Raw genomic sequence first — 23,637 nt, forward strand, 5'->3', positions numbered from 1 at the left:
GCATTGATATGGAATCCCGCTTCGGTCTCTGACCAGCCGCCTCCAGTTGTGATCCCCTCGCAGTGAGCCCCCCAGCCCGACAGGCTGGCATCCCAGTCCACCACGAAATCCGGACGATGACCAAAAATAGCCTTGCTGTTCCAGGCGTGTAAGTTGTGGATCCACCAGGATAGCTCTTCCTTGGTCTCCTCGTCCAAGGAGATCCAATCTGCATAGGAAGTTCCCGTCCGCAGATGAGAAATCTTCAGACGTTGTAGAGCCCGGAAATGGAGCGGGGCTGGGAATACCGCCTGAATAGACGAGGCTAGAAGACCTATTATCCTTGCTAGTTGACGCAATGGGATCTGGCAAGACGACCTGGCTCTGAGCAATTCTTTCCGAATTGACCAAATCTTGGCCGATGGTAGGCTGAGGGTCCCTGCCATGGAATCCACCATAAACCCGAGGAGTTCCATCTTGCGAGACGGGGAGAGGCAGGACTTCTCCTGGTTGAGCAGGAAACCCAGATCGGATAGGAGATCCATGGTCCAGCGACGGTGATTCAGCTACACCGAACGATCCTGGGCCATGATCAGGATGTCGTCTAGATACACGATGAGGCGAACTCCCCGACTGCGTAGCCAGGCCATAGCCGGGCGCATCAGCTTGGTAAAACACCATGGAGCTGAAGAGAGGCCGAATGGGAGGCACGTAAACCGCCAAATCCTGTCTTTCCAAGAGAAACAAAGGAGGTTCCTGGACGCGTCCTCTACAGAGACTGTAAGATAAGCGTCTTTTAGGTGCAATTTGACCATCCAATCGCCCATCTGCAGTAAGTCCCGAAGAAGATGGATGCCCTCCATCTTGAAGTGGCGGTATCTGACGAACGCGTTGAGGGCGCGTAAATTGATGACGGGCCGCAGTTGGCCCCCTTTCTTTGCCACCAGGAAAATGTTGCTGATTATCCCATAAGGGGATCCCGGAGCTGGCTCTATGGCTCCCTTGTGGAAAAGATCCGACAACTCGGAGTCCACCAGTATGCGGCTCTCCTCTGACAGCACCACAGGGCGTGGAGGCGGAATGGACAGTGGGAAGGTCGTAAGCTCGATGTGGAAACCCCTGACCGTAGATAGGACCCATTGGTCTGAGGTGATGTGAGACCAAGCCCGAGAAAAAAGATGTAGTCTGCCCCCGACATAAACACTTAAAGAATTGAAATTAGTTGGTAGTCTTACCGTAGGGACGTCTGGAATTAGGGTTTCCTCTGTATCCTCTTGATCACCAGTAACTTCCCCGGGAAGGGAAAAAAGATGTTGGTTCCCGCCTGTGTTCCTGAAAGGCAGGTCTCTGGGAGAAGGAGCCTCGACCCGCACCACGGGATTGAAACTGGGCACGGACGGACAGACGGCCCCAAAAACTGCGGGCCCTGGTAGAAACCCTACCGCGGAAAACCCTTTTCATAGAGCTCTGGGCTTTATCCAGGGCAGTGAAAGCTCCAACGAAACGTCTTAGGTCCTTGATAAAGGGCTCGCCAAATAACAGGCCCTGGGCCTCTTTCCCAGCCTCAGTAAGCGCCATGTTGGACAATTTTGGTTCTATTTTGAATAAAATAGTTTTACGCCTTTCAATAGCTAGGGATATATTAACGTTGCCCGCTATACAAATAGCTCGTATCACCCATTCGCGCAGCTCCACAGGATCTACCTGCCTGTTCTCGGCCTTTGCCACTTCCGCTAGGTCAAACAACTTCGCTAGAGGGCTGAAAATGTCAAGGAGTTTGTCTTGACAGGAGCATAAAGCCGACTCCAGAACCTTACGCGGGTTCCAACCAGATTTAGTGAGGAACTGCGTCATCTTGGGGTCCACAGATGGAGTCTCGCACACCTTATTGGGGATGACGGGTCTGGGGCATTCCGTCCTAAGCTTATTGCGAGCCTCTTTGGAAAGAGGGCAGCGCACGCAAGCCTCCAAATATCTGGATACATGCTCCAATGGTAACCACTCTGCTGAACGAGGATGGTGGAGTGAATCCGGGTCAAACAAGGGTTCCCCAGAGGGGTCCATTAAAGATGCAGGAATGACCTCTGCAGCTGAAATTAGGGAACTACACCCGGGTAGGGGGTTAGGATCCATGACCCCGGAGGGGTCCTCCTTTGCCTCCTCAAAGGCGTCCTCAATAGCCTCCTCATCCGATCCGACCTCAGAGTCAGAACACATATCTTGCTGTGCTCTAACATATTTCCAATTGCGCGTACGTTCTGCCTGACGCGTACAGGTTCTTTTGCGCGGACCTGGTCGCGCCACCATTGGTGGGAACATCATCACCATTTATACGTTTTCTGGAGGCAGATGGCCCTGGCCCGGCCGGTTTAGAAACCATAGCGGGCTGTGGGATTTGTGAGGCAGCTGGATGGGAAGCTAGGGCCTGAGCAATAGACTAGGAAATGACCGAAGTCATTGAACCCATAGCTGCTGCAATGGCGTTAGATAATGAAGTCTGAAGGGCCAGGGATTGATCATTAGGGGCCATAACTTGACAACCCTCCCCAGAAGGGGTTAATTCTACCAGAGGAATATCATCCTCCGCTGGGCCCTGCCCACTGTGTGTTGAGTTAGGCATAATGACCATCACTGAATAGAGAAAAAAATATTTGGAAGAAAATGTTTAATTTTTTATTTTAGCAAAAAACACTAACGTTGCTGGCTAGAGGGTTTACCCCAGGCCAGGATAGGAATCGCTAAGAAAATACAGAGAAAAAACCTGCAGAAGAGCCCCTGAGATGGGCCGAGGCAGCCGTGCTCCGGAGCGCCGCACAAGAGAAACCGGAAGCGCCCGAGATCTCGCGTGATCTCGGGCACGTGCGCGAAAGCAGGAGCTGGAAGGCGCCAAGCGGCAAGATCTGAAGGTAAACCACCGTGACGAAACGGCCGCAGGACAAGGGGGGGGGGGGAGAAAGCAGAGGGGGACCCGGAGCGAAAAGAAAAAAGAATCGCTGACAAGCGCAACTAACAATTAACCCCTAAGAGACAGGAAAGTAAATATAGACGATATATATATAAAAATATATATTCCCTAAAATGGGCAAAGCCCTATATGGTGAAGATACCACAAGTAAGACACTTGTGGAGGAAAATAGGAAGTAATAATAACCAGTTATGACAACCAAAATATATACAAAGACTGTATATAATCAAGCAGTCAAAGCCACAATCAATCACAATACTTATCTCTGCGTCAGCAGCAAAGAAAGATGAGGATTTGCAGGCGGAGTGGCCTGTTATACTGGGACTATGGGGAGGGGCTGATCACATGTTCAATATTTTCTTTGCTGCTATTGGTCAGAGTAAAGAAGTAGAATAGCAATACGAGCCTCCGGGTCTTGTAATAAAATCTGTATGTCGTGAGCTCCCTCTAGTGGTGGCTGCATAATCTGTATGTAGTGAGCTCCCTCTAGTGGTGGCTGTGTAATCTGTATGTAGTGAGCTCCCTCTAGTGGTGGCTGTATAATCGGTATGTAGTGAGCTCCCTCTAGTGGTGGCTGTATAATCTGTATGTAGTGAGCTCCCTCTAGTGGTGGCTGTATAATCTGTATGCAGTGAGCTCCCTCTAGTGGTGGCTGTATAATCTGTATGTAGTGAGCTCCCTCTAGTAGTGACTGTATAATCTGTATATAGTGAGCTCCCTCTAGTGGTGACTGTATAATCTGTATGTAGTGAGCTCTATGTAGTGGTGGCTGTATAATCTGTATATAGTGAGCTCCCTCTAGTGGTGACTGTATAATCTGTATGTAGTGAGCTCCCTCTAGTGGTGGCTGTATACTCTGTATGTAGTGAGCTCCCTCTAGTGGTGGCTGTATAATCTGTATGTAGTGAGCTCCCTCTAGTGGTGGCTGTATAATCTGTATGTAGTGAGCTCCCTCTAGTGGTGGCTGTATAATCTGTATGTAGTGAGCTCCCTCTAGTGGTGGCTGTATGATCTGTATGTAGTGAGCTCCCTCTAGTGGTGGCTGTATAATCTGTATGTAGTGAGCTCCCTCTAGTGGTGGCTGTATAATCTGTATGTAGTGGCCTTCCTCTAGTGGTGGGTGTATAATCAGGTGATTTTCCTATTTCATGACGTAAAGTCATGATTTTATTAAAGACACGGAGGCGAGTATTGCTATTCTCCTACTTTACTCTGACCAATAGCAGCAAAGAACAAATAAAAATATTGAAACATGTCATCAGCCCCTCCCCATAGTCTCTCTATAACAGGCCACACCGCCTGCACAACCTCCTCTTTCTTTGTAAACCAAACCGAACAGTCCAACCGAACCGCCAACCAGGAACCGGAACAGCCTGGGAACACAAGCGCCATCCATCCGGAAGCGAACAGGAACAACCTTGAAGAACCTCCTGAAGCGGTCCACGTCACATGACCGGCTGGAACCAAACTGCCGACCCTCCAAACCAGGACGTAGACCAAAGGACACCACGGAACTGACCGATCTCAACCTGAAAAAAGGCGACAACAGAGCCATGATAGAAGCAAATTGGTGCATCGTATTCACAAACAATTGCTTGCGACAAACCTACTCAGGAAAAAAAAAAAGCAATATGCAATGACACAATCAAAATCATTCCTATTTTAAACCCACATAGGGAGGGAAAACGTAGGGTGGGCAATACTCGCCTCCGTGTCTTTAATAAAATCATGACTTTACGTCATGAAATAGGAAAATCACCTGATTTTATTACAAGACCCGGAGGCTCATATTGCAAGTTCAAAGTTAAGATAAATTCTCAATAATTGACGAAAAAACATGAGGACCTGGACGGAAGTAAAATTCCCTGAACGTGGAGACTCTGGACCAGTCCGCCAGTTTCAAAATGTCCTCCAGTCTGGCGCCAGAAACCGCCAAAGAGGTAGCAGATGCCCCCCTAGCAGAATGCGCCGAAAAAACAGAAGTATCTAAGCCCGCAAGTTCCATGATCCACTTGATCCACCTAGCCAGCGTGGGAGTGGTCACTGGGGCAAAAGGACGAATGGTCGAAAGGAAAAGATGCGGGAATTCACGGGACCGATGCGGAGAAGTGCGAGCCTCATACTCCCTGAGGCAGGCCACTGGGCAAAGTGAAGGTGAAGCCGGGAAAGCAGGATAAGCAACTGAACGTATGTGGGTCTTAGTCCTCCTCGAGATGCCAAAAGAGACCCCCTCCGGGGTGTACGAGCGAGCATCAAAGTCCAAAGCCCGGACGTCTGAAACCCGCTTGCAGGAAATCAGACAAAAAAGAGTGACGAGCTTCGCCGACAGTTGCAGAAGGGAAAGGTCCGCATTCTGAGGCCAAGAAGATAAAAAAGAAAGGACACAAGACACATCCCAAGTGGCAGAAAATCTAGGCCTAGGAGGACGAGACATCCGAGAACCGCGCAGGAGACGACATACTAAAGGATGTTGTCCCGCAGGAGTACCATCAAACCCTTGGTGAGAGGCCAAAATAGCCGATCTGAACAGGCCGATTGTGCGGTAAGCCTTGCCCTGGTCAAATAAAGAAGAAAGGAAATGCAAGATCTCCGTCACAGGTGCCGATACGGGATCCAAGTCCCTAGCCACGCACCAGCGAGCCCAAGATCCCCAGGCTGATCTGTAAGATCTTCTGGTGCCAGGGGCCCACGCATTTTCCAAAAGGACTCTAGCTGTTCCCGAAACTCCTGGGACCTTCCAGGGTCCCCTGAAATCCGACATGCCAGCAGGCGCAGGGATCCGTCTAGGAGAAGAGGATGTAGTTGGTGATTCGGTCCTCGGAGGAGAGTCTGAGACGTCGGGAGCAGGTACGGGATCTCTATCATCATCTCCAGAATGTGGGGAAACCATGACTGGGAGTTCCAAAACGGGACCAGCAGCACCAGATCCGCTGAATAACGTCGCACCTGAATCAGGGTCCTGGGGATCAGCTGAAATGGAGGAAACGCGTAAAGCAGATCTCTGGACCAATCCTGCAGAAATGCGTCCACCGCTTCGGCTTCCGGGTCCGGGCGCCAACTGTAAAAACGTCGTAGTTGCGAGTTGAGACGGGAAGCAAACAGGTCGATGCAGCAAGGACCCCAAATTGACATTAAGGAACGGAACACCGTGGGATCTAACTGCCAGTCGCTGGAATCGGAAAGATACCGAGAGCTCCAATCCGCATGAATGTTCTGGACGCCAGGGAGATATTCCGCCAAAACAATCAACTCCTTGTCTAGACAGTAGTCCCAGAAATCCTTCGCCAAACGAGACAAGATGGTGGAGCGGGTTCCGCCCATGCCGTTGATGTACCTCACCGCCGACACGTTGTCCATGCGAAGTTGGATGCAGGACCTGGCCGTGTCCCTCGTGAAGCTCTTGATCGCAAACGATCCAGCCAACAGTTCCAGCGCATTGATATGGAATCCTGCCTCGGCCTCTGACCAACCGCCTCCGGTCGTGATCCCCTCGCAGTGAGCTCCCCAGCCCGACAGGCTGGCATCCGAGTCCACCACGAAATCCGGACGATGGCCGAAGATCGCCTTGCCGTTCCACGCTCGCAGATTGTGGATCCACCAGGATAGTTCCTCCTTGGTCTCCTCGTCCAGCGAGATCCAATCCGCATAGGAAGCTCCCGCCCGAAGGTGGGAGATCTTCAGGCGCTGCAGAGCCCAGTAGTGGAGCGGGGCCGGGAAAACCGCCTGGATAGATGAGGCCAGCAGACCTATGATCCTGGCTAGATGGCGTAGAGGGATCTGGGAAGATGACCCGGCTTTGCACAACTCCTTCCGTATGGACCGAACCTTGGCTGGGGGTAGGCTGAGCGTCCCTGCCGTGGCATCCACCAGAAACCCCAAGAACTCCATCACGTGAGACGGGGTGAGGCAAGATTTCTCCTGATTGAGGAGGAAACCCAGATCCGACAGAAGATCCATGGTCCAGCGAAGATGATCCAGTAATACTGACCGATTCTGGGCCATGATCAGAATGTCGTCCAGATATACGATGAGACGAACTCCACGACTGCGTAGCCACGCCATAGCCGGACGCATCAGCTTGGTGAAACACCAGGGAGCTGAAGAGAGGCCGAAACGGAGGCACGTGAACCGCCAAATCCTGTCCTGCCAAGAGAAACAGAGAAGGTTCCTGGACGCGTCCTCTACTGGGACAGTAAGATAAGCGTCCTTCAAGTCCAGCTTGACCATCCAATCGCCCATCTGTAGGAGGTCCCGAAGGAGATGGATGCCCTCCATTTTGAAATGGCGGTATCTGACAAACGCGTTGAGGGCGCGTAAATTGATAACAGGCCGAAGTTGGCCCCCCTTTTTTGCCACTAGAAAAATATTGCTGATTATCAGGCCAGGGGACATCGGAGCCGGTTCTATGGCTCCCTTGCGGACCAGATCCGACAGTTCTGAGTCGACCAGTAAGCGGTTTTCCGCCAAGAGTATTGCCGGGTGCGGAGGTGGGATGGATAGTGGGGAGGACGTCAGCTCGATATGGAAACCCCTGACCGTGGAAAGGACCCATCGGTCTGAGGTGATGCGGGACCAAGCTGGAGAAAAAAGACGTAGTCTGCCCCCTACACAAGCATTTAAAGAATGGAAACGAGTTGGTAGACTCACCGTATGGACGTCTAGAAGACGGATTTCCTCGATATCCCCTTGGACACCAGGAGTTCCCTCGTGAAGGGAAGAATGACGACTGTTCACGTCTGTGCTCCTGGAAGGAAGACCTCTGGGAGAAGGAGCCTCGGCCCGAACCACGGGACTGAAATTGGGCACGGCCGGACAGACGGCCCCTGAAACTGCCGGCCCTGGTAGAGACCCTACCGTGAAAAACTCTCTTCATAGAGGTCTGGGCCTTGTCTAGGGCCGTGAAAGCCCCCACAAACCTCCCTAGGTCCTTAATAAAATGCTCTCCAAATAAGAGGCCCTGGGCCTCCTTGCCAGCCTCAGTAAGGGCTAGATTTAACAATTTCGGCTCAATTTTGAAAAGGATGGCCTTTCGCCTTTCTATAGCCAGGGACATATTCACGTTCCCTGCCACGCAAATAGCCCTCTGTACCCATTCGCGTAACTCTAGCGGATCAACTTGCCTGTTCTCGGCTTTAGCTACCTCCGCTAGGTCAAATAGCTTAGCTAGTGGGCCAAAGATGTCCAGGAGTTTATCCTGGCAGGACCTTAGCGCGGATTCCAGACCCCTACGCGGGTTCCAACCCGATTTGGCGAGGAACTGCGTCATCTTGGGGTCGACCGCTGGAGTCTCGCACACCCTGTTAGGGATGACGGGTCTGGGGCACTCCGCCCTAAGCTTATTGCGAGCCTCTTTGGAAAGAGGACATCGCACTCTAGCCTCCAAATATTTGGAGACGTGCTCCAGTGGTAACCACTCAGCCGAGCGGGGGTGGTGGAGCGAATCTGGGTCGAACAATGGATCCCCAGAGGGGTCCGTCAAAGATGCAGGCATACCTTCTGCCGCAGATCTAAGGTAGCTACACCCGGGTAGGGTCCGATCCGATTTCAGAGTCTGAATCCCTTTCCTGTAGTGCTCTAGCACTTTTCCAGTTGCGCGTGTGTTCTGCCCGACGCGTACAGGCTCTCTTGCGCGGACCAGGCGCGCCAACATTGGTGGAAACATCATCACCTTGATTTCTCTTTCTGGAGGCAGATGGCCCTGGCCCGGTGGGTGAGGACACCATGACGGGCTGCGGGGTTTGGGAGGTAGTGGGATGGGCAGCAAGGGCCTGGGCAATCGATTGGGAAATGACCGAAGTCATAGATCCCATGGCGGCAGCAATGGCGCTAGACAGTGATGCCTGAAAATCAATGGATTGATCACAAGGGACCAGAGCATGACCATCCTCCCCCGAAGGGGTTAATTCAACTAGAGGAACAGCCTCCTCTGCAGGGCCCTGGCCACTATGTGTAGTGTTAGGCATGTTTAATCCGATTATATATAATCCTATAACTGGGACTTATATAATAATAACTCCTGGGTGCACAACTATGCTGGGGCTACTGTACTGGTGATGGGGATTTGCCCCAGGCCAGTAGGAAGAAAAACGCTGAAGAACCTGTAAAGAAAAGCCCCAGAGACGGACCGGGGCTGCCGGAGCTCCGATCTGCACAGATCACACTCGCGAGATCTCGAGCGCTCCTGCAAGAATGAGCGGAAAGCAGAAGCAAGCCGCTCTGAGGTGAGTAGCGCGGGAAACGAGGCGCCGAAAAAGGAGGGGGAGGAAAGAGAACCCCACGGATGAACCGGCGCAGCAGGGGACAGAAACGTCCCACAGGCAAAAGAGGGGAAGCGCCGAATTAACCCCCCAATGACCTCCACAGACAAGGGGGAGAAAAAACCTCCCTAAAAAACGGGGTGACACAAAAATATGTACATATATAAACCAAAGAGCCCCCCAAGGAGGGGGGGGGGGAATACAGATAAAACTAAAACGAACAAGTAAGATAATATATAGATATATATACACAAATACCCAATATGTGCAAAAAAGACAGAGCAATAAATTTGAATACTTATCTCTGCGGTCAGCAGCAAAGAAAGAGGAGGTTTGGCAGGCGGTGTGGCCTGTTATAGAGAGACTATGGGGAGGGGCTGATGACATGTTTCAATATTTTTATTTGTTCTTTGCTGCTATTGGTCAGAGTAAAGAAGGAGAATAGCAATACTCGCCTCCGGGTCTTGTAATAAAATCTGTATGTAGTGATCTCCCTCTAGTGGTGGCTGTATGTAGTGAGCTCCCTCTAGTGGTGGCTGTATGTAGTGAGCTCCCTCTAGTGGTGGCTGTATGTAGTGAGCTCCCTCTAGTGGTGGCTGTATAATCTGTATGTAGTGAGCTCCCTCTAGTGGTGGCTGTATAATCTGTATGTAGTGAGCTCCCTCTGGTGGTGGCTGTATAATCTGTATGTAGTGATCTCCCTCTAGTGGTGGCTGTATAATCTGTATGTAGTGAGCTCCCTCTAGTGGTGGCTGTATAATCTGTATGTAGTGAGCTCCCTCTAGTGGTGGCTGTATAATCTGTATGTAGTGAGCTCCCTCTAGTGGTGGCTGTATAATCTGTATGTAGTGAGCTCCCTCTAGTGGTGGCTGTATATAATCTGTATGTAGTGAGCTCCCTCTAGTGGTGGCTGTATATAATCTGTATGTAGTGAGCTCCCTCTAGTGGTGGCTGTATAATCTGTATGTAGTGAGCTCCCTCTAGTGGTGGCTGTATAATCTGTATGTAGTGAGCTCCCTCTAGTGGTGGCTGTATAATCTGTATGTAGTGAGCTCCCTCTAGTGGTGGCTGTATAATCTGTATGTAGTGAGCTCCCTCTAGTGGTGGCTGTATAATCTGTATGTAGTGAGCTCCCTCTAGTGGTGGCTGTATAATCTGTATGTAGTGAGCTCCCCCTAGTGGTGGCTGTATAATCTGTATGTAGTGAGCTCCCTCTAGTGGAGACTGTATAATCGGTATGTAGTGAGCGCCCTCTAGTGGTGGTTGTATAATCTGTATGTAGTGAGCTCCCTCTAGTGGTGACTGTATAATCTGTATGTAGTGAGCTCCCTCTAGTGGTGGCTGTATAATCTGTATGTAGTGAACTCCCTCTAGTGGTGGCTGTATAATCTGTATGTAGTGAGCTCCCTCTAGTGGTGGCTGTATAATCTGTATGTAGTGAGCTCCCTCTAGTGGTGGCTGTATAATCTGTATGTAGTGAGCTCCCTCTAGTGGTGGCTGTATAATCTGTATGTAGTGAGCTCCCTCTAGTGGTGGCTGTATAATCTGTATGTAGTGAGCGCCCTCTAGTGGTGGTTGTATAATCTGTATGTAGTGATGGCTGTATAATCTGTATGTAGTGAGCTCCCTCTAGTGGTGGCTGTATAATTTGTATGTAGTGAGCTCCCTCTAGTGGTGGCTGTATAATCTGTATGTAGTGAGCTCCCTCTAGTGGTGGCTGTATAATCTGTATGTAGTGAGCTCCCTCTAGTGGTGACTGTATAATCTGTATGTAGTGAGCTCCCTCTAGTGGTGGCTGTATAATCTGTATGTAGTGAGCTCCCTCTAGTGGTGACTGTATAATCGGTATGTAGTGAGCTCCCTCTAGTGGTGGCTGTATATTCTGTATGTAGTGATCTCCCTCTAGTGGTGACTGTATAATCTGTATGTAGTGATCTCCCTCTAGTGGTGACTGTATAATCTGTATGTAGTGAGCTCCCTCTAGTGGAGGCTGTATAATCTGTATGCAGTGAGCTCCCTCTAGTGGTGACTGTATAATCTGTATGTAGTGAGCTCCCTCTAGTGGTGGCTGTATAATCTGTATGTAGTGAGCTCCGTCTAGTGGTGGCTGTATAATCTGTATGTAGTGAGTTCCCTCTAGTGGTGACTGTATAATCTGTATGTCGTGAGCTCCCTCTAGTGGTGACTGTATAATCTGTATGTAGTGAGCTCCCTCTAGTGGTGGCTGTATAATCTGTATGTAGTGAGCTCCCTCTAGTGGTGACTGTATAATCTGTATGTAGTGAGCTCCCTCTAGTGGTGACTGTATAATCTGTATGTAGTGAGCTCCCTCTAGTGGTGGCTGTATAATTTGTATGGCTATATGTTTGGAGCTCCCTCTAGTGGTGACTGTATAATCTGTATGTAGTGAGCTCCCCCTAGTGGTGGCTGTATAATCTGTATGTAGTGAGCTCCCTCTAGTGGTGTCTGTATAATCTGTATGTAGTGAGCTCCCTCTAGTGGTGGCTGTATAATTTGTATGGCTATATGTTTGGAGCTCCCTCTAGTGGTGGCTGTATAATTTGTATGGCTATATGTTTGGAGCTCCCTCTTGTGGTGTGCTCAGGTAGCAGGATCTTATTATTTAAATCTGCAGAGGTTTTTTTGCTCTTTTCATGTGATATGAATTTTCTTAGTCACTAGACAACCGTTTGGATGTTGATTGGTTGATTGAATGACTCCTCGCTTTTTTCTTTTCATGTTGTGAAGTCCTTGGAGGTGAACAAAGAAGTGAACTGCCTGACTGACTTTCTGTCGGAGTGTGAGACGCAGGTTCAGGAGGTGAAGAAGCAGCAGGAAAAAGGTCTTCTGTATGGGGTGCCCATCACCCTGAAGGACAATATTGGATATAAGGTTTCTGAATCATAAAGTGGTCATGTTGTCATTTATGGTGCAGCAATAGGTTGGGTTCTGGTGTCTAGAATAGGGCTGTAGGTGAGGGGTTGGATTGGTGTCACTGGGGCTAGAGGTAAAATCACCAGCAGTGATTGGATGAGCACTCAGTTCCTCCTTTTAGCAGGTTTCTGAGGTCATTTTCCTTCTGTTGTCAGGACCATTTGGTGGGACGAGGAGGGGACAGCTGTCTCAGATCAGGGCACTCAGGGTATTTGGTGGGATGAGGAGGGGACAGCTGCCTCAGATCAGGGCACTCAGGGTATTTGGTGGGATGAGGAGGGGACAGCTGCCTCAGATCGGGGCACTCAGGGTATTTGGTGGGATGAGGAGGGGACAGCTGCCTCAGATCAGGGCACTCAGGGTATTTGGTGGGACGAGGAGGGGACAGCTGCCTCAGATCAGGGCACTCAGGGTATTTGGTGGGATGAGGGGGGACAGCTGTCTCAGATCGGGGCACTCAGGGTATTTGGTGGGATGAGTGGGGGACAGCTGCCTCAGATCGGGGCACTCAGGGTATTTGGTGGGATGAGGAGGGGACAGCTGTCTCAGATCGGGGCACTCAGGGTATTTGGTGGGATGAGGAGGGGACAGCTGCCTCAGATCAGGGCACTCAGGGTATTTGGTGGGATGAGGGGGGACAGCTGCCTCAGATCAGGGCACTCAGGGTATTTGGTGGGATGAGGGGGGACAGCTGTCTCAGATCGGGGCACTCAGGGTATTTGGTGGGATGAGGGGGGACAGCTGTCTCAGATCGGGGCACTCAGGGTATTTGGTGGGATGAGAAGGGGACAGCTGCCTCAGATCAGGGCACTCAGGGTATTTGGTGGGATGAGGAGGGGACAGCTGCCTCAGATCAGGGCACTCAGGGTATTTGGTGGGATGAGGGGAGGGGACAGCTGCCTCAGATCGGGGCACTCAGGGTATTGGTGGGATGAGAAGGGGACAGCTGTCTCAGATCAGGGCACTCAGGGTATTTGGTGGGATGATGAGGGGACAGCTGCCTCAGATCAGGGCACTCAGGGTATTTGGTGGGATGAGGAGAGGACAGCCGTCTCACATCAGGGCACTCAGGGTATTTGGTGGGATGAGGAGGGGACAGCTGCCTCAGATCGGGGCACTCAGGGTATTTGGTGGGATGAGGAGGGGACAGCTGTCTCAGATCAGGGCACTCAGGGTATTTGGTGGGATGAGAAGGGGACAGCTGTTTTAGATCAGGGCACTCAGGGTATTTGGTGGGATGAGGAGGGGACAGCTGCCTCAGATTGGGGCACTCAGGGTATTTGGTGGGATGAGGAGGGGACAGCTGCCTCAGATCGGGGCACTCAGGGTATTTGGTGGGACGAGGAGGGGACAGCCGTCTCACATCAGGGCACTCAGGGTATTTGGTGGGATGATGGGGGACAGCTGTCTCAGATCGGGCACTCAGAATATTTGGTGGGATGAGAAGGGGACAGCTGTTTTAGATCAGGGCACTCAGGGTATTTGGTGGGATGAGGAGGGGACAGCTGTCTCAGATCAGGACACTCAGGGTATTTGGTGGGATGAGAAGGGGACAGCCGTCTCACATCAGGGCACTCAGGGTATTTGGTGGGATGAGGAGGGGACAGCTGCCTCAGATCGGGGCACTCAGGGTATTTGGTGGGATGAGGAGGGGACAGCTGTCTCAGATCGGGGCACTCAGGGTATTTGGTGGGATGAGAAGGGGACAGCTGTTTTAGATCAGGGCACTCAGGGTATTTGGTGGGATGAGGAGGGGACAGCTGCCTCAGATCGGGGCACTCAGGGTATTTGGTGGGATGAGGAGAGGACAGCTGCCTCAGATCGGGGCACTCAGGGTATTTGGTGGGATGAGAAGGGGACAGCTGTCTCAGATCAGGGCACTCAGGGTATTTGATAGGATGAGTCGGGGACAGCTGTTTTAGATCAGGGCACTCAGGGTATTTGGTGGGATGAGGAGGGGACATCTGTCTCAGATCGGGGCACTCAGGGTATTTGGTGGGATGAGCAGGGGACGGCCGCCACAGATCAGGGCACTCAGGGTATTTGGTGGAATGAGAAGGGGACAGCTGTTTTAGATCACGGCACTCAGGGTATTTAGTGGGATGAGGGGGGACAGCTGCCTCAGATCACGGCACTCAGGGTATTTGGTGGGATGAGGAGGGGACAGCTGTCTCAGATCAGGGCACTCAGGGTATTTGGTGGGATGAGGAGGGGACAGCTGCCACAAATCAGGGCGCTTGGGGTATTTAGTGGGATGAGGGGGGACAGCTGCCTCAGATCAGGGCACTTGGGGTATTTGGTGGGATGAGGGGACAGCTGCCTCAGATCGGGCACTTGGGGTATTTGGTGGAATGAGAGGACAGCTGCCTCCGATCACGGCACTTGGGGTATTTGGCGGGTTGGGGGGGGGGGGCGGCAGCCTCAGATCAGGGCACTTGGGGTATTTGGTGGGATGAGGGGACAGCTGCCTCAGATCGGGCACTTGGGGTATTTGGTGGAATGAGAGGACAGCTGCCTCAGATCACGGCACTTGGGGTATTTGGCGGGTTGGGGGGGGGGGGGGGCCGCAGCCTCAGATCAGGGCACTTGGGGTATTTGGTGGGATGAGGGGACAGCTGCCTCAGATCGAGCACTTGGGGTATTTGGTGGAATGAGAGGACAGCTGCCTCCGATCACGGCACTTGGGGTATTTGGCGGGTTGGGGGGGGGGGGGGGGCGGCAGCCTCAGATCAGGGCACTTGGGGTATTTGGTGGGATGAGGGGACAGCTGCCTCAGATCAGGGCACTTGGGGTCCTGTGCACCCTTTGATTTGTTTTTTTATCTTTGTGCAGGGGCACAATTCGAACTGCGGTCTCGTCCACTTTCTGGGGGTGGAGGATGCTGAGGACTGCGCCATTGTTCAGATTCTAAAGAAGCAAGGAGCCATCCCTTTCGTGAAGACCAATGTCCCACAGTCCCTGATAAAGTAAGAGTGAGATTTCAAGACCACAGTACCGTGCCTGATCCTGTACTGATCCTGAGTATACTCTAGTCACATCCAGAGCTGCAGTCACTGAGCTCCTCCAGATAATGAGTGCCTGATCCTGTACTGATCCTGAGTATACTCTAGTCACATCCAGAGCTGCAGTCACTGAGCTCCTCCAGATAATGAGTGCCTGACCCTGTACTGATCCTGAGTATACTGTAGTCACATCCAGAGCTGCAGTCACCCAGTTCCTCCAGATAATGAGTGACTGTGTACAGTACTGTGCATGAGCCTGTGTATCCTCTAGTCACTCATCCTGTACTCATCCTGTGTATTCTCTAGTCACATCCAGAGCTGCAGTCACTGAGCTCCTCCAGATAATGAGTGCCTGACCCTGTACTGATCCTGAGTATACCCTAGTCACATCCAGAGCTGCAGTCACTGAGCTCCTCCAGATAATGAGTGCCTGACCCTGTACTGATCCTGAGTATACTCTAGTCACATCCAGAACTGCAGTCACTGAGCTCCTTCAGATAATGAGTGCCTGACCCTGTACTGATCCTGTGTATTCTCTAGTCACATCCAGAGCTGCAGTCACTGAGCTCCTCCAGATAATGAGTGCCTGACCCTGTACTGATCCTGAGTATACCCTAGTCACATCCAGAGCTGCAGTCACTGAGCTCCTCCAGATAATGAGTGCCTGACCCTGTACTGATCCTGAGTATACCCTAGTCACATCCAGAACTGCAGTCACTGAGCTCCTCCAGATAATGAGTGCCTGATCCTGTACTGATCCTGAGTATACTCTAGTCACATCCAGAACTGCAGTCACTGAGCTCCTCCAGATAATGAGTGCCTGACCCTGTACTGATCCTGAGTATACCCTAGTCACATCCAGAGCTGCAGTCACTGAGCTCCTCCAGATAATGAGTGCCTGACCTTGTACTGATCCTGAGTATACCCTAGTCACATCCAGAACTGCAGTCACTGAGCTCCTCCAGATAATGAGTGCCTGATCCTGTACTGATCCTGAGTATACTCTAGTCACATCCAGAACTACAGTCACTGAGCTCCTCCAGATAATGAGTGCCTGACCCTGTACTGATCCTGAGTATACTCTAGTCACATCCAGAGCTGCAGTCACCCAGTTCCTCCAGATAATGAGTGACTGTGTACAGTACTGTGCATGAGCCTGTGTATCCTCTAGTCACTCATCCTGTACTCATCCTGTGTATTCTCTAGTCACATCCAGAGCTGCGATCACACTTCTGCTGGTTTCCTGCTAGCCTCTCTCAGAACCTTTTCTCTTCTAGCTTTGACTGCAGTAACTCCATCTATGGACAGACCCTGAACCCCCACAACCATAAGAAGACGTGTGGAGGCTCCAGCGGGGGGGAGGGGGCGCTGATAGCAGGAGGAGGAGCCATACTGGGAGTGGGCACCGATGTACTGGGAAGCATCCGGATGCCCTCCAGCTTCTGTGGAATCTGCGGACTGAGGCCTTCCGGAGACAGACTAAGGTAAGTAATGGAGATGATTGGGAAGTCGTTAGGAAGGATGATGTTAGCCACTCCTTCCTCCATCGCTATACCTTCCTCCTCCTCCTTTTTCCTGTTCTCCATTTTTCTTCCTCTCTTTTTTTCCTGCATTTTATTCCACTTCTCTCAACTCCTTTGTTTGTCTTCTGTATATTCCGTCTTTCTCATTCTTTCTTCTTCTCCATTTTCGACTCCGATCTTTCCTTCCTTCCCTTTCCCCTCCACCATCTTCCTTTCCTCTCCTTCTTTCTTTTCTTCCTTCCTCTGACTTTTTTCGCCAGAAGGTGAGAGAGAGAAAGCACTTTAATATGAAAGAGTCTCTAACCTGACTCTCCACCTGTGACCTGACTCTCCACCTGTGACCTGACTCTCCACCTGTGACCCGACTCTCCACCTGTGACCTGACTCTCCGCCTGTGACCTGACTCTCTGCCTGTGACCTGACTCTCTGCCTGTGACCCGACTCTCCACCTGTGACCCGACTCTCCACCTGTGACCCGACTCTCCACCTGTGACCTGACTCTCTGCCTGTGACCTGACTCTCTGCCTGTGACCCGACTCTCTGCCTGTGACCTGACTCTCTGCCTGTGACCTGACTCTCTGCCTGTGACCCGACTCTCCACCTGTGACCCGACTCTCCACCTGTGACCCGACTCTCCACCTGTGACCTGACTCTCTGCCTGTGACCTGACTCTCTGCCTGTGACCCGACTCTCCACCTGTGACCTGACTCTCTGCCTGTGACCTGACTCTCTGCCTGTGACCCGACTCTCTGCCTGTGACCTGACTCTCTGCCTGTGACCCGACTCTCTGCCTGTGACCTGACTCTCTGCCTGTGACCCGACTCTCTGCCTGTGACCTGACTCTCTGCCTGTGACCCAACTCTCCACCTGTGACCCGACTCTCTGCCTGTGACCTGACTCTCCACCTGTGACCTGACTCTCCACCTGTGACCTGACTCTCCACCTGTGACCTGACTCTCCACCTGTGACCTGACTCTCCACCTGTGACCTGACTCTCCGCCTGTGACCTGACTCTCTGCCTGTGACCCGACTCTCCGCCTGTGACCCGACTCTCCGCCTGTGACCTGACTCTCTGCCTGTGACCTGACTCTCTGCCTGTGACCTGACTCTCTGCCTGTGACCTGACTCTCTGCCTGTGACCTGACTCTCCACCTGTGACCTGACTCTCCACCTGTGACCTGACTCTCCACCTGTGACCTGACTCTCCACCTGTGACCTGACTCTCCGCCTGTGACCTGACTCTCTGCCTGTGACCCGACTCTCTGCCTGTGACCCGACTCTCCGCCTGTGACCTGACTCTCTGCCTGTGACCTGACTCTCTGCCTGTGACCTGACTCTCTACCTGTGACCCGACTCTCCACCTGTGACCTGGCTCTCTGCCTGTGACCTGGCTCTCCACCTGTGACCCGACTCTCCGCCTGTGACCCGACTCTCTGCCTGTGGCCCGACTCTCTGCCTGTGGCCCGACTCTCTGCCTGTGGCCCGATTCTCCGCCTGTGACCCATCTGAACATAACACGGTCCACCGTGACACCCACAGGACATAACACGATCCACCTTGACACCCACAGGACATGACGCGTGACACCCACAGGACATTACACGATCCACTGTGACACCCACAGGACATGACATGGTCCCCCATGACACCCACAGGACAAGACGCGGTCCACCGTGACACCCACAGGGCATGACTCCCACAGGACATGACAAAGTCCACCGTGACACCCACAGGGCATGACACGTGACACCCACGGGACATGACACGGTCCACTGTGACACCCACAGGACAACACACTGTTAGCCCAGCACTCTGCCGGGCGTTGGGCTCCTTCACTTCTTCCTCATGCCGCGTGCCGTGCTGACAAGCGCGAACAACAGGTAGCTTAACTGCTGTATACGCCCGGCTCTGGCGCCTCCTTCCTTGCTGGCACAGGTACGTAGCCTCTGGCATCCTCCTTCCAGCTCAGTGCCCTCTTCTGCTTGTTAGGGCGCGCGCGGCCGTGTCTCTCCTCCTTTTGTGAGACAGGTGTGCAGTGTGGCAAAGAACGTTGTGTAACTAAGGCAGGCGCTCCTTACTGAAGCCTTCATACAAATAGCTATTATTCCGGAATTACAACAGTTCACAGAAGGCTTCTCTAAAACTCTAAAATATATATATATATATATATATATATATATATAAAAAATATAAAAAAAATATCAACAAAAATTACCTCAAACGACAAACGAAAATGGAATATTCCTGGCAGATATAGCAATCTGATTGCATTAGAGTCGCTGTGGGTCTATTGGGCTCATTCACCTTCAGTGGCTCCGTTTGGGCCGTCCGTGCACTGGGATCACTTACTGCTGGTAAGGAAGAGAAGATTGTATAGATCATACCAGTGCATTACTGTATTGTGGCGGCAGCAGGGAGCGCACGGCGTCATAGCAACCAATGACGTGAAAAACGGCCGTGTGCATTCGGCCTTAGACTGAGACTTACTGGTTGTAGGTTGGTATCTATTACACACAGCCCACTATAATAGTCCACATCAATAGTCCACATCAATAGTCCACACTTCTCATGTTAACACTTCCACCATTTGTTCATGCAGTTGAGTTATACAAGTGATACAATGCATTCACAGGGTAAGTATTAGTGTTGAATAGGCACCGTAGTGCTCGGGTGCTCGGGCCGAACACCTCGGGATGCTCGGGTGCTCGGGCCGAACACCTCGGGATGCTCGGGTGCTCGGGCCGAACACCTCGGGATGCTCGGGGGCTCGGGCCGAACACCTCGGGATGCTCGGGTGCTCGGGCCGAACACCTCGGGATGCTCGGGTGCTCGGGCCGAACACCTCGGGATGCTCGGGTGCTCGGGCCGAACACCTCGGGATGCTCAGGTGCTCGGGCCGAACACCTCGGGATGCTCAGGGGCTCGGGCCGAACACCTCGGGATGCTCAGGGGCTCGGGCCGAACACCTCGGGATGCTCAGGGGCTCGGGCCGAACACCTCGGGATGCTCGGGTGCTCAGGCCGAACACCTCGGGATGCTCGGGTGCTCGGGCCGAACACCTCGGGATGCTCGGGTGCTCGGGCCGAACACCTCGGGATGCTCGGGTTCTCTACCGAGCACAATAGAAGTCAATGGGAGAAGCCGAGCATTAAACCAGGCGCCCCTGCTCTGAAGAGGGGAGGGCGTCTGGTTCACAGGAAAAGGTCAGAAATTGATGGAAACACCACTGAAATGGTTCGGGAACAGCATGGGGAGGAGGTCTGGATGCATCTTGGACTCCCAGGTCGCTGCTGGGAACCATGTTGTCCGAGTAGTACGCCACTTTTACAGACTGACAATAATACGCACAAAACCGAAGATAAAATCTATTTTAGAAGAAACATTGTTAGGAAACATTCTTTCCTGTATATTTACTTGTATATAAAGTGCAAGTGCTGCCAAACATGTTGTTGATTTTCGGAACTGGGGCCATGATTAAGAGGGACGGCCAGTGTCATCTGTATTGCGCCACTAGAGGTGAAATTCGTGGACCGGCACAAGACGAACCACAGTGAAAGCATTTGTCAAGAATGTTTTTATTAATCAACAGCGAAAGTCAGAGGTTCGAAGACGATCCGACAGGCGACCTGACTGCGTTATTCTCATGACCCGCCGAGCAGCTTCCGGGAAACCAAAGTCTTTGTGTTCCGGGGAGACTGTGGTTGCAAAGCTGAAACTTAAACTAATTGACGGAAGGGCCCCACCAGGAGTGGAGTCTGCGGCTTAATTTGACTGAACACGGCAAACCTCACCCGGCCCAGACACGGAAAGGATTGACAGATTGATAGCTCTTTCTCGATTCTGTGGGTGGTGGTGCATGGCCGTCCTGAGTTGGTGGAGCGATTTGTCTGGTTAATTCCGATAACCAACGAGACTCCTCCGTGCTAATTAGTTACGTGACCCCCGGCGGTGAGGATTGTGTTGACCAGACTCTTTTGGGAGAGTGCCTGCAGCTTAGCTGACCATCAAAAAAATGATGGTTGAGGGCCTAAAGGTGTCACGGTCACTCCCAGACTAGGTGTTAGAAGGTCGGAGAGGCTGTCTGCACGTGATGTCACCTGACAGCCTCTTTTAATTTCACTTTGTTGTTGATGGTAATGACCTCACCTCTAGTCGGGTGCAGCATAGTGGTCATTACTATTTAAAGGGATTCTGTCACCTCCCCTCAGCCAAAAAACGATTTAAAAGCAGCCATGCAGCACAGCTTACCTGGATTAGGCTGTGCTGTTTTATCTTGAAATCCGTCCAGCAGTTACTTCAAAAAACGACTTTGATCAATAAGGAAATGCGTCCTGAAGGTGCCCAGAGGGGCGTTTTTTTCTTCTGAGAGAGCCCAGTACCGCCCCTCTTTCAGTGCCCAGCCCGCCTTCCTAGTACTTTCTAACTGCCGCCCCCAGCCTGCCACAGCCTCCCCTTCCTCTCCTCCCCCTCCCTCACGCCGAACGAAGTCTCGCACAGGCGCAGTAACCACTGAGGGCTGCGCCTGTGCGATCATCAGGAGACTGAGGGCGGCAGCTTCATCTTCGTCACTGGGCATGCGCTGAGCCCAGTGACGTCCGATGCTTGCTCTTCCCTGCTGACTGAGTGAAGAGCGAGCATCGGACGTCACTGGGCTCAGCGCATGCCCAGTGACGAAGATGAAGCTGCCGCCCTCAGTCTCCTGATGATCGCACAGGCACAGCCCTCAGTGGGTACTGCGCCTGTGCGAGACTTCGTTCGGCGTGAGGGAGGGGGAGGAGAGGGAGGGGAGGCTGTGGCAGGCTGGGGGCGGCGGTTAGAAAGTACAAGGAAGGCGGGCTGGGCACTGAAAGAGGGGCGGTACTGGGCTCTCTCAGAAGAAAAAAACGCCCCTCTGGGCACCTTCAGGACGCATTTCCTTATTGATCAAAGTCGTTTTTTGAAGTAACTGCTGGACGGATTTCAAGATAAAACAGCACAGCCTAATCCAGGTAAGCTGTGCTGCATGGCTGCTTTTAAATCGTTTTTTGGCTGAGGGGAGGTGACAGAATCCCTTTAAGTCTGGCTACTGCCTTCACTCCTTGTGGTGTGTAGCTTCATTTGCAAGTGGAAGAGCTGGTGTGTGTTGTCTCCTCTGGTGTTCCTGCTCTTTCTTCTACTTCAGGAGTTACGTGTCTCTTTCCTCTGTATTTGTTTTGTGTAGTTTCCCCTGCCTCCTGGTATCTGGTCTGAGTCAAGGCCCCGTTCCTTCAGCTTAAGGAACGGGTCGTCTTTGGGCCCTATCACTACCTCAGGGCATTACAGGATAGTCAGGCTTTAGGTTCCAGTGAATGAACGGTCCTACCACTGAGGTCTGTTCATTTGGTTAGCAGTCAGGGCTAGGGCTAGGATTCATTAGGTGGTGACCCTTTTCCTCTTCCTAGCTTCTGGCCAGATCCCCCCCCCCTTCTCTTGTGTTTGGTGTGGTGTTCCCGCCCACACCTCCTCGTGACAGCAGCTGAGCTGACCATCGCGAACATTATGGGCGAGGCCCTCCTGCCGCTTTGTTGACTCTGGAAAACTTCTGCCTGATCGCACGTCCCCGTGACGTCAACGATCCATTTGGATGTTCTTTTATGCGCCTAACATGGTGACCACTGGTAATGGGGAATCAGGGTTCGATTCCGGAGAGGGAGCCTGAGAAAGAGATACCACATCCAAGGAAGGCAGCAGGTGGCGCGCAAATTACCCACTCCCGACTGTCAGAAGAGGACACCGTCTATTGAAAAATAACATTTTATGTCACAGAATTTTTTTTGAAGCGCACACCTTACACAGCAGATGAGGGCCTGGTCAGGTCACTGTCCGCAGCGGACACCGTCTATGGAGTGTCACTGATATTTCAGGGATGCGCACACGTTACACAGGAGATGTGGGCCTGGTAAGGTCACTGTCCGCAGCGGACACCGTCTATGGAATGTCACTGATATTTCAGGGATGCGCACACGTTACACAGGAGATGTGGGCCTGGTCAGGTCACTGTCCGCAGCGGACACCGTCTATGGAATGTCACTGATATTTTAGGGATGCGCACACGTTACACAGCAGATGTGGGCCTGGTAAGGTCACTGTCCGCAGCGGACACCGTCTATGGAATGTCACTGATATTTCAGGGATGCGCACACGTTACACAGGAGATGTGGGCCTGGTCAGGTCACTGTCCGCAGCGGACACCGTCTATGGAATGTCACTGATATTTTAGGGATGCGCACACGTTACACAGCAGATGTGGGCCTGGTCAGGTCACTGTCCGCAGCGGACACCGTCTATGGAATGTCACTGATATTTCAGGGATGCGCACACGTTACACAGGAGATGTGGGCCTGGTCAGGTCACTGTCCGCAGCGGACACCGTCTATGGAATGTCACTGATATTTCAGGGATGCGCACACGTTACACTGGAGATGTGGGCCTGGTCTGGTCACTGTCCGCAGCGGACACCGTCTATGGAATGTCACTGATATTTTAGGGATGCGCACTCGTTACACAGCAGATGTGGGCCTGGTCAGGTCACTGTCCGCAGCGGACACCGTCTATGGAATGTCACTGATATTTCAGGGATGCGCACACCTTACACAGGAGATGTGGGCCTGGTCAGGCCACTGTCCGCAGCGGACACCGTCTATGGAATGTCACTGATATTTTAGGGATGCGCACACGTTACACAGGAGATGTGGGCCTGGTCAGGTCACTGTCCGCAGCGGACACCGTCTATGGAATGTCACTGATATTTAGGGATGCGCACACGTTACACAGCAGATGTGGGCCTGGTCAGGTCACTGTCCGCAGCGGACACCGTCTATGGAATGTCACTGATATTTTAGGGATGCGCACACCTTACACAGGAGATGTGGGCCTGGTCAGGTCACTGTCCGCAGCGGACACCGTCTATGGAATGTCACTGATATTTCAGGGATGCGCACACGTTACACTGGAGATGT

At 52.2% G+C, this 23,637-nt stretch overlaps 1 protein-coding gene across 2 annotated transcripts in view; it reads left to right on the forward strand.

Annotated features, from left to right (window-relative positions):
* FAAH (fatty acid amide hydrolase) overlaps positions 1–23,637 on the forward strand; it is a 126,863-nt gene that overhangs the window by 55,765 nt on the left and 47,461 nt on the right. For both annotated transcript variants that reach the window (XM_044273561.1, XM_044273562.1), the window contains exons 3-5: positions 11,950–12,093; positions 14,968–15,101; positions 16,415–16,621. In XM_044273561.1, the coding sequence (XP_044129496.1) occupies positions 11,950–12,093; positions 14,968–15,101; positions 16,415–16,621 (485 nt within the window). The remainder of the gene's footprint in view (positions 1–11,949; positions 12,094–14,967; positions 15,102–16,414; positions 16,622–23,637) is intronic.

This window comes from Bufo gargarizans, unplaced genomic scaffold (assembly GCF_014858855.1).
Source record: "Bufo gargarizans isolate SCDJY-AF-19 unplaced genomic scaffold, ASM1485885v1 fragScaff_scaffold_746_pilon, whole genome shotgun sequence".
Classification (NCBI taxonomy): Eukaryota; Metazoa; Chordata; class Amphibia; order Anura; family Bufonidae; genus Bufo; species Bufo gargarizans.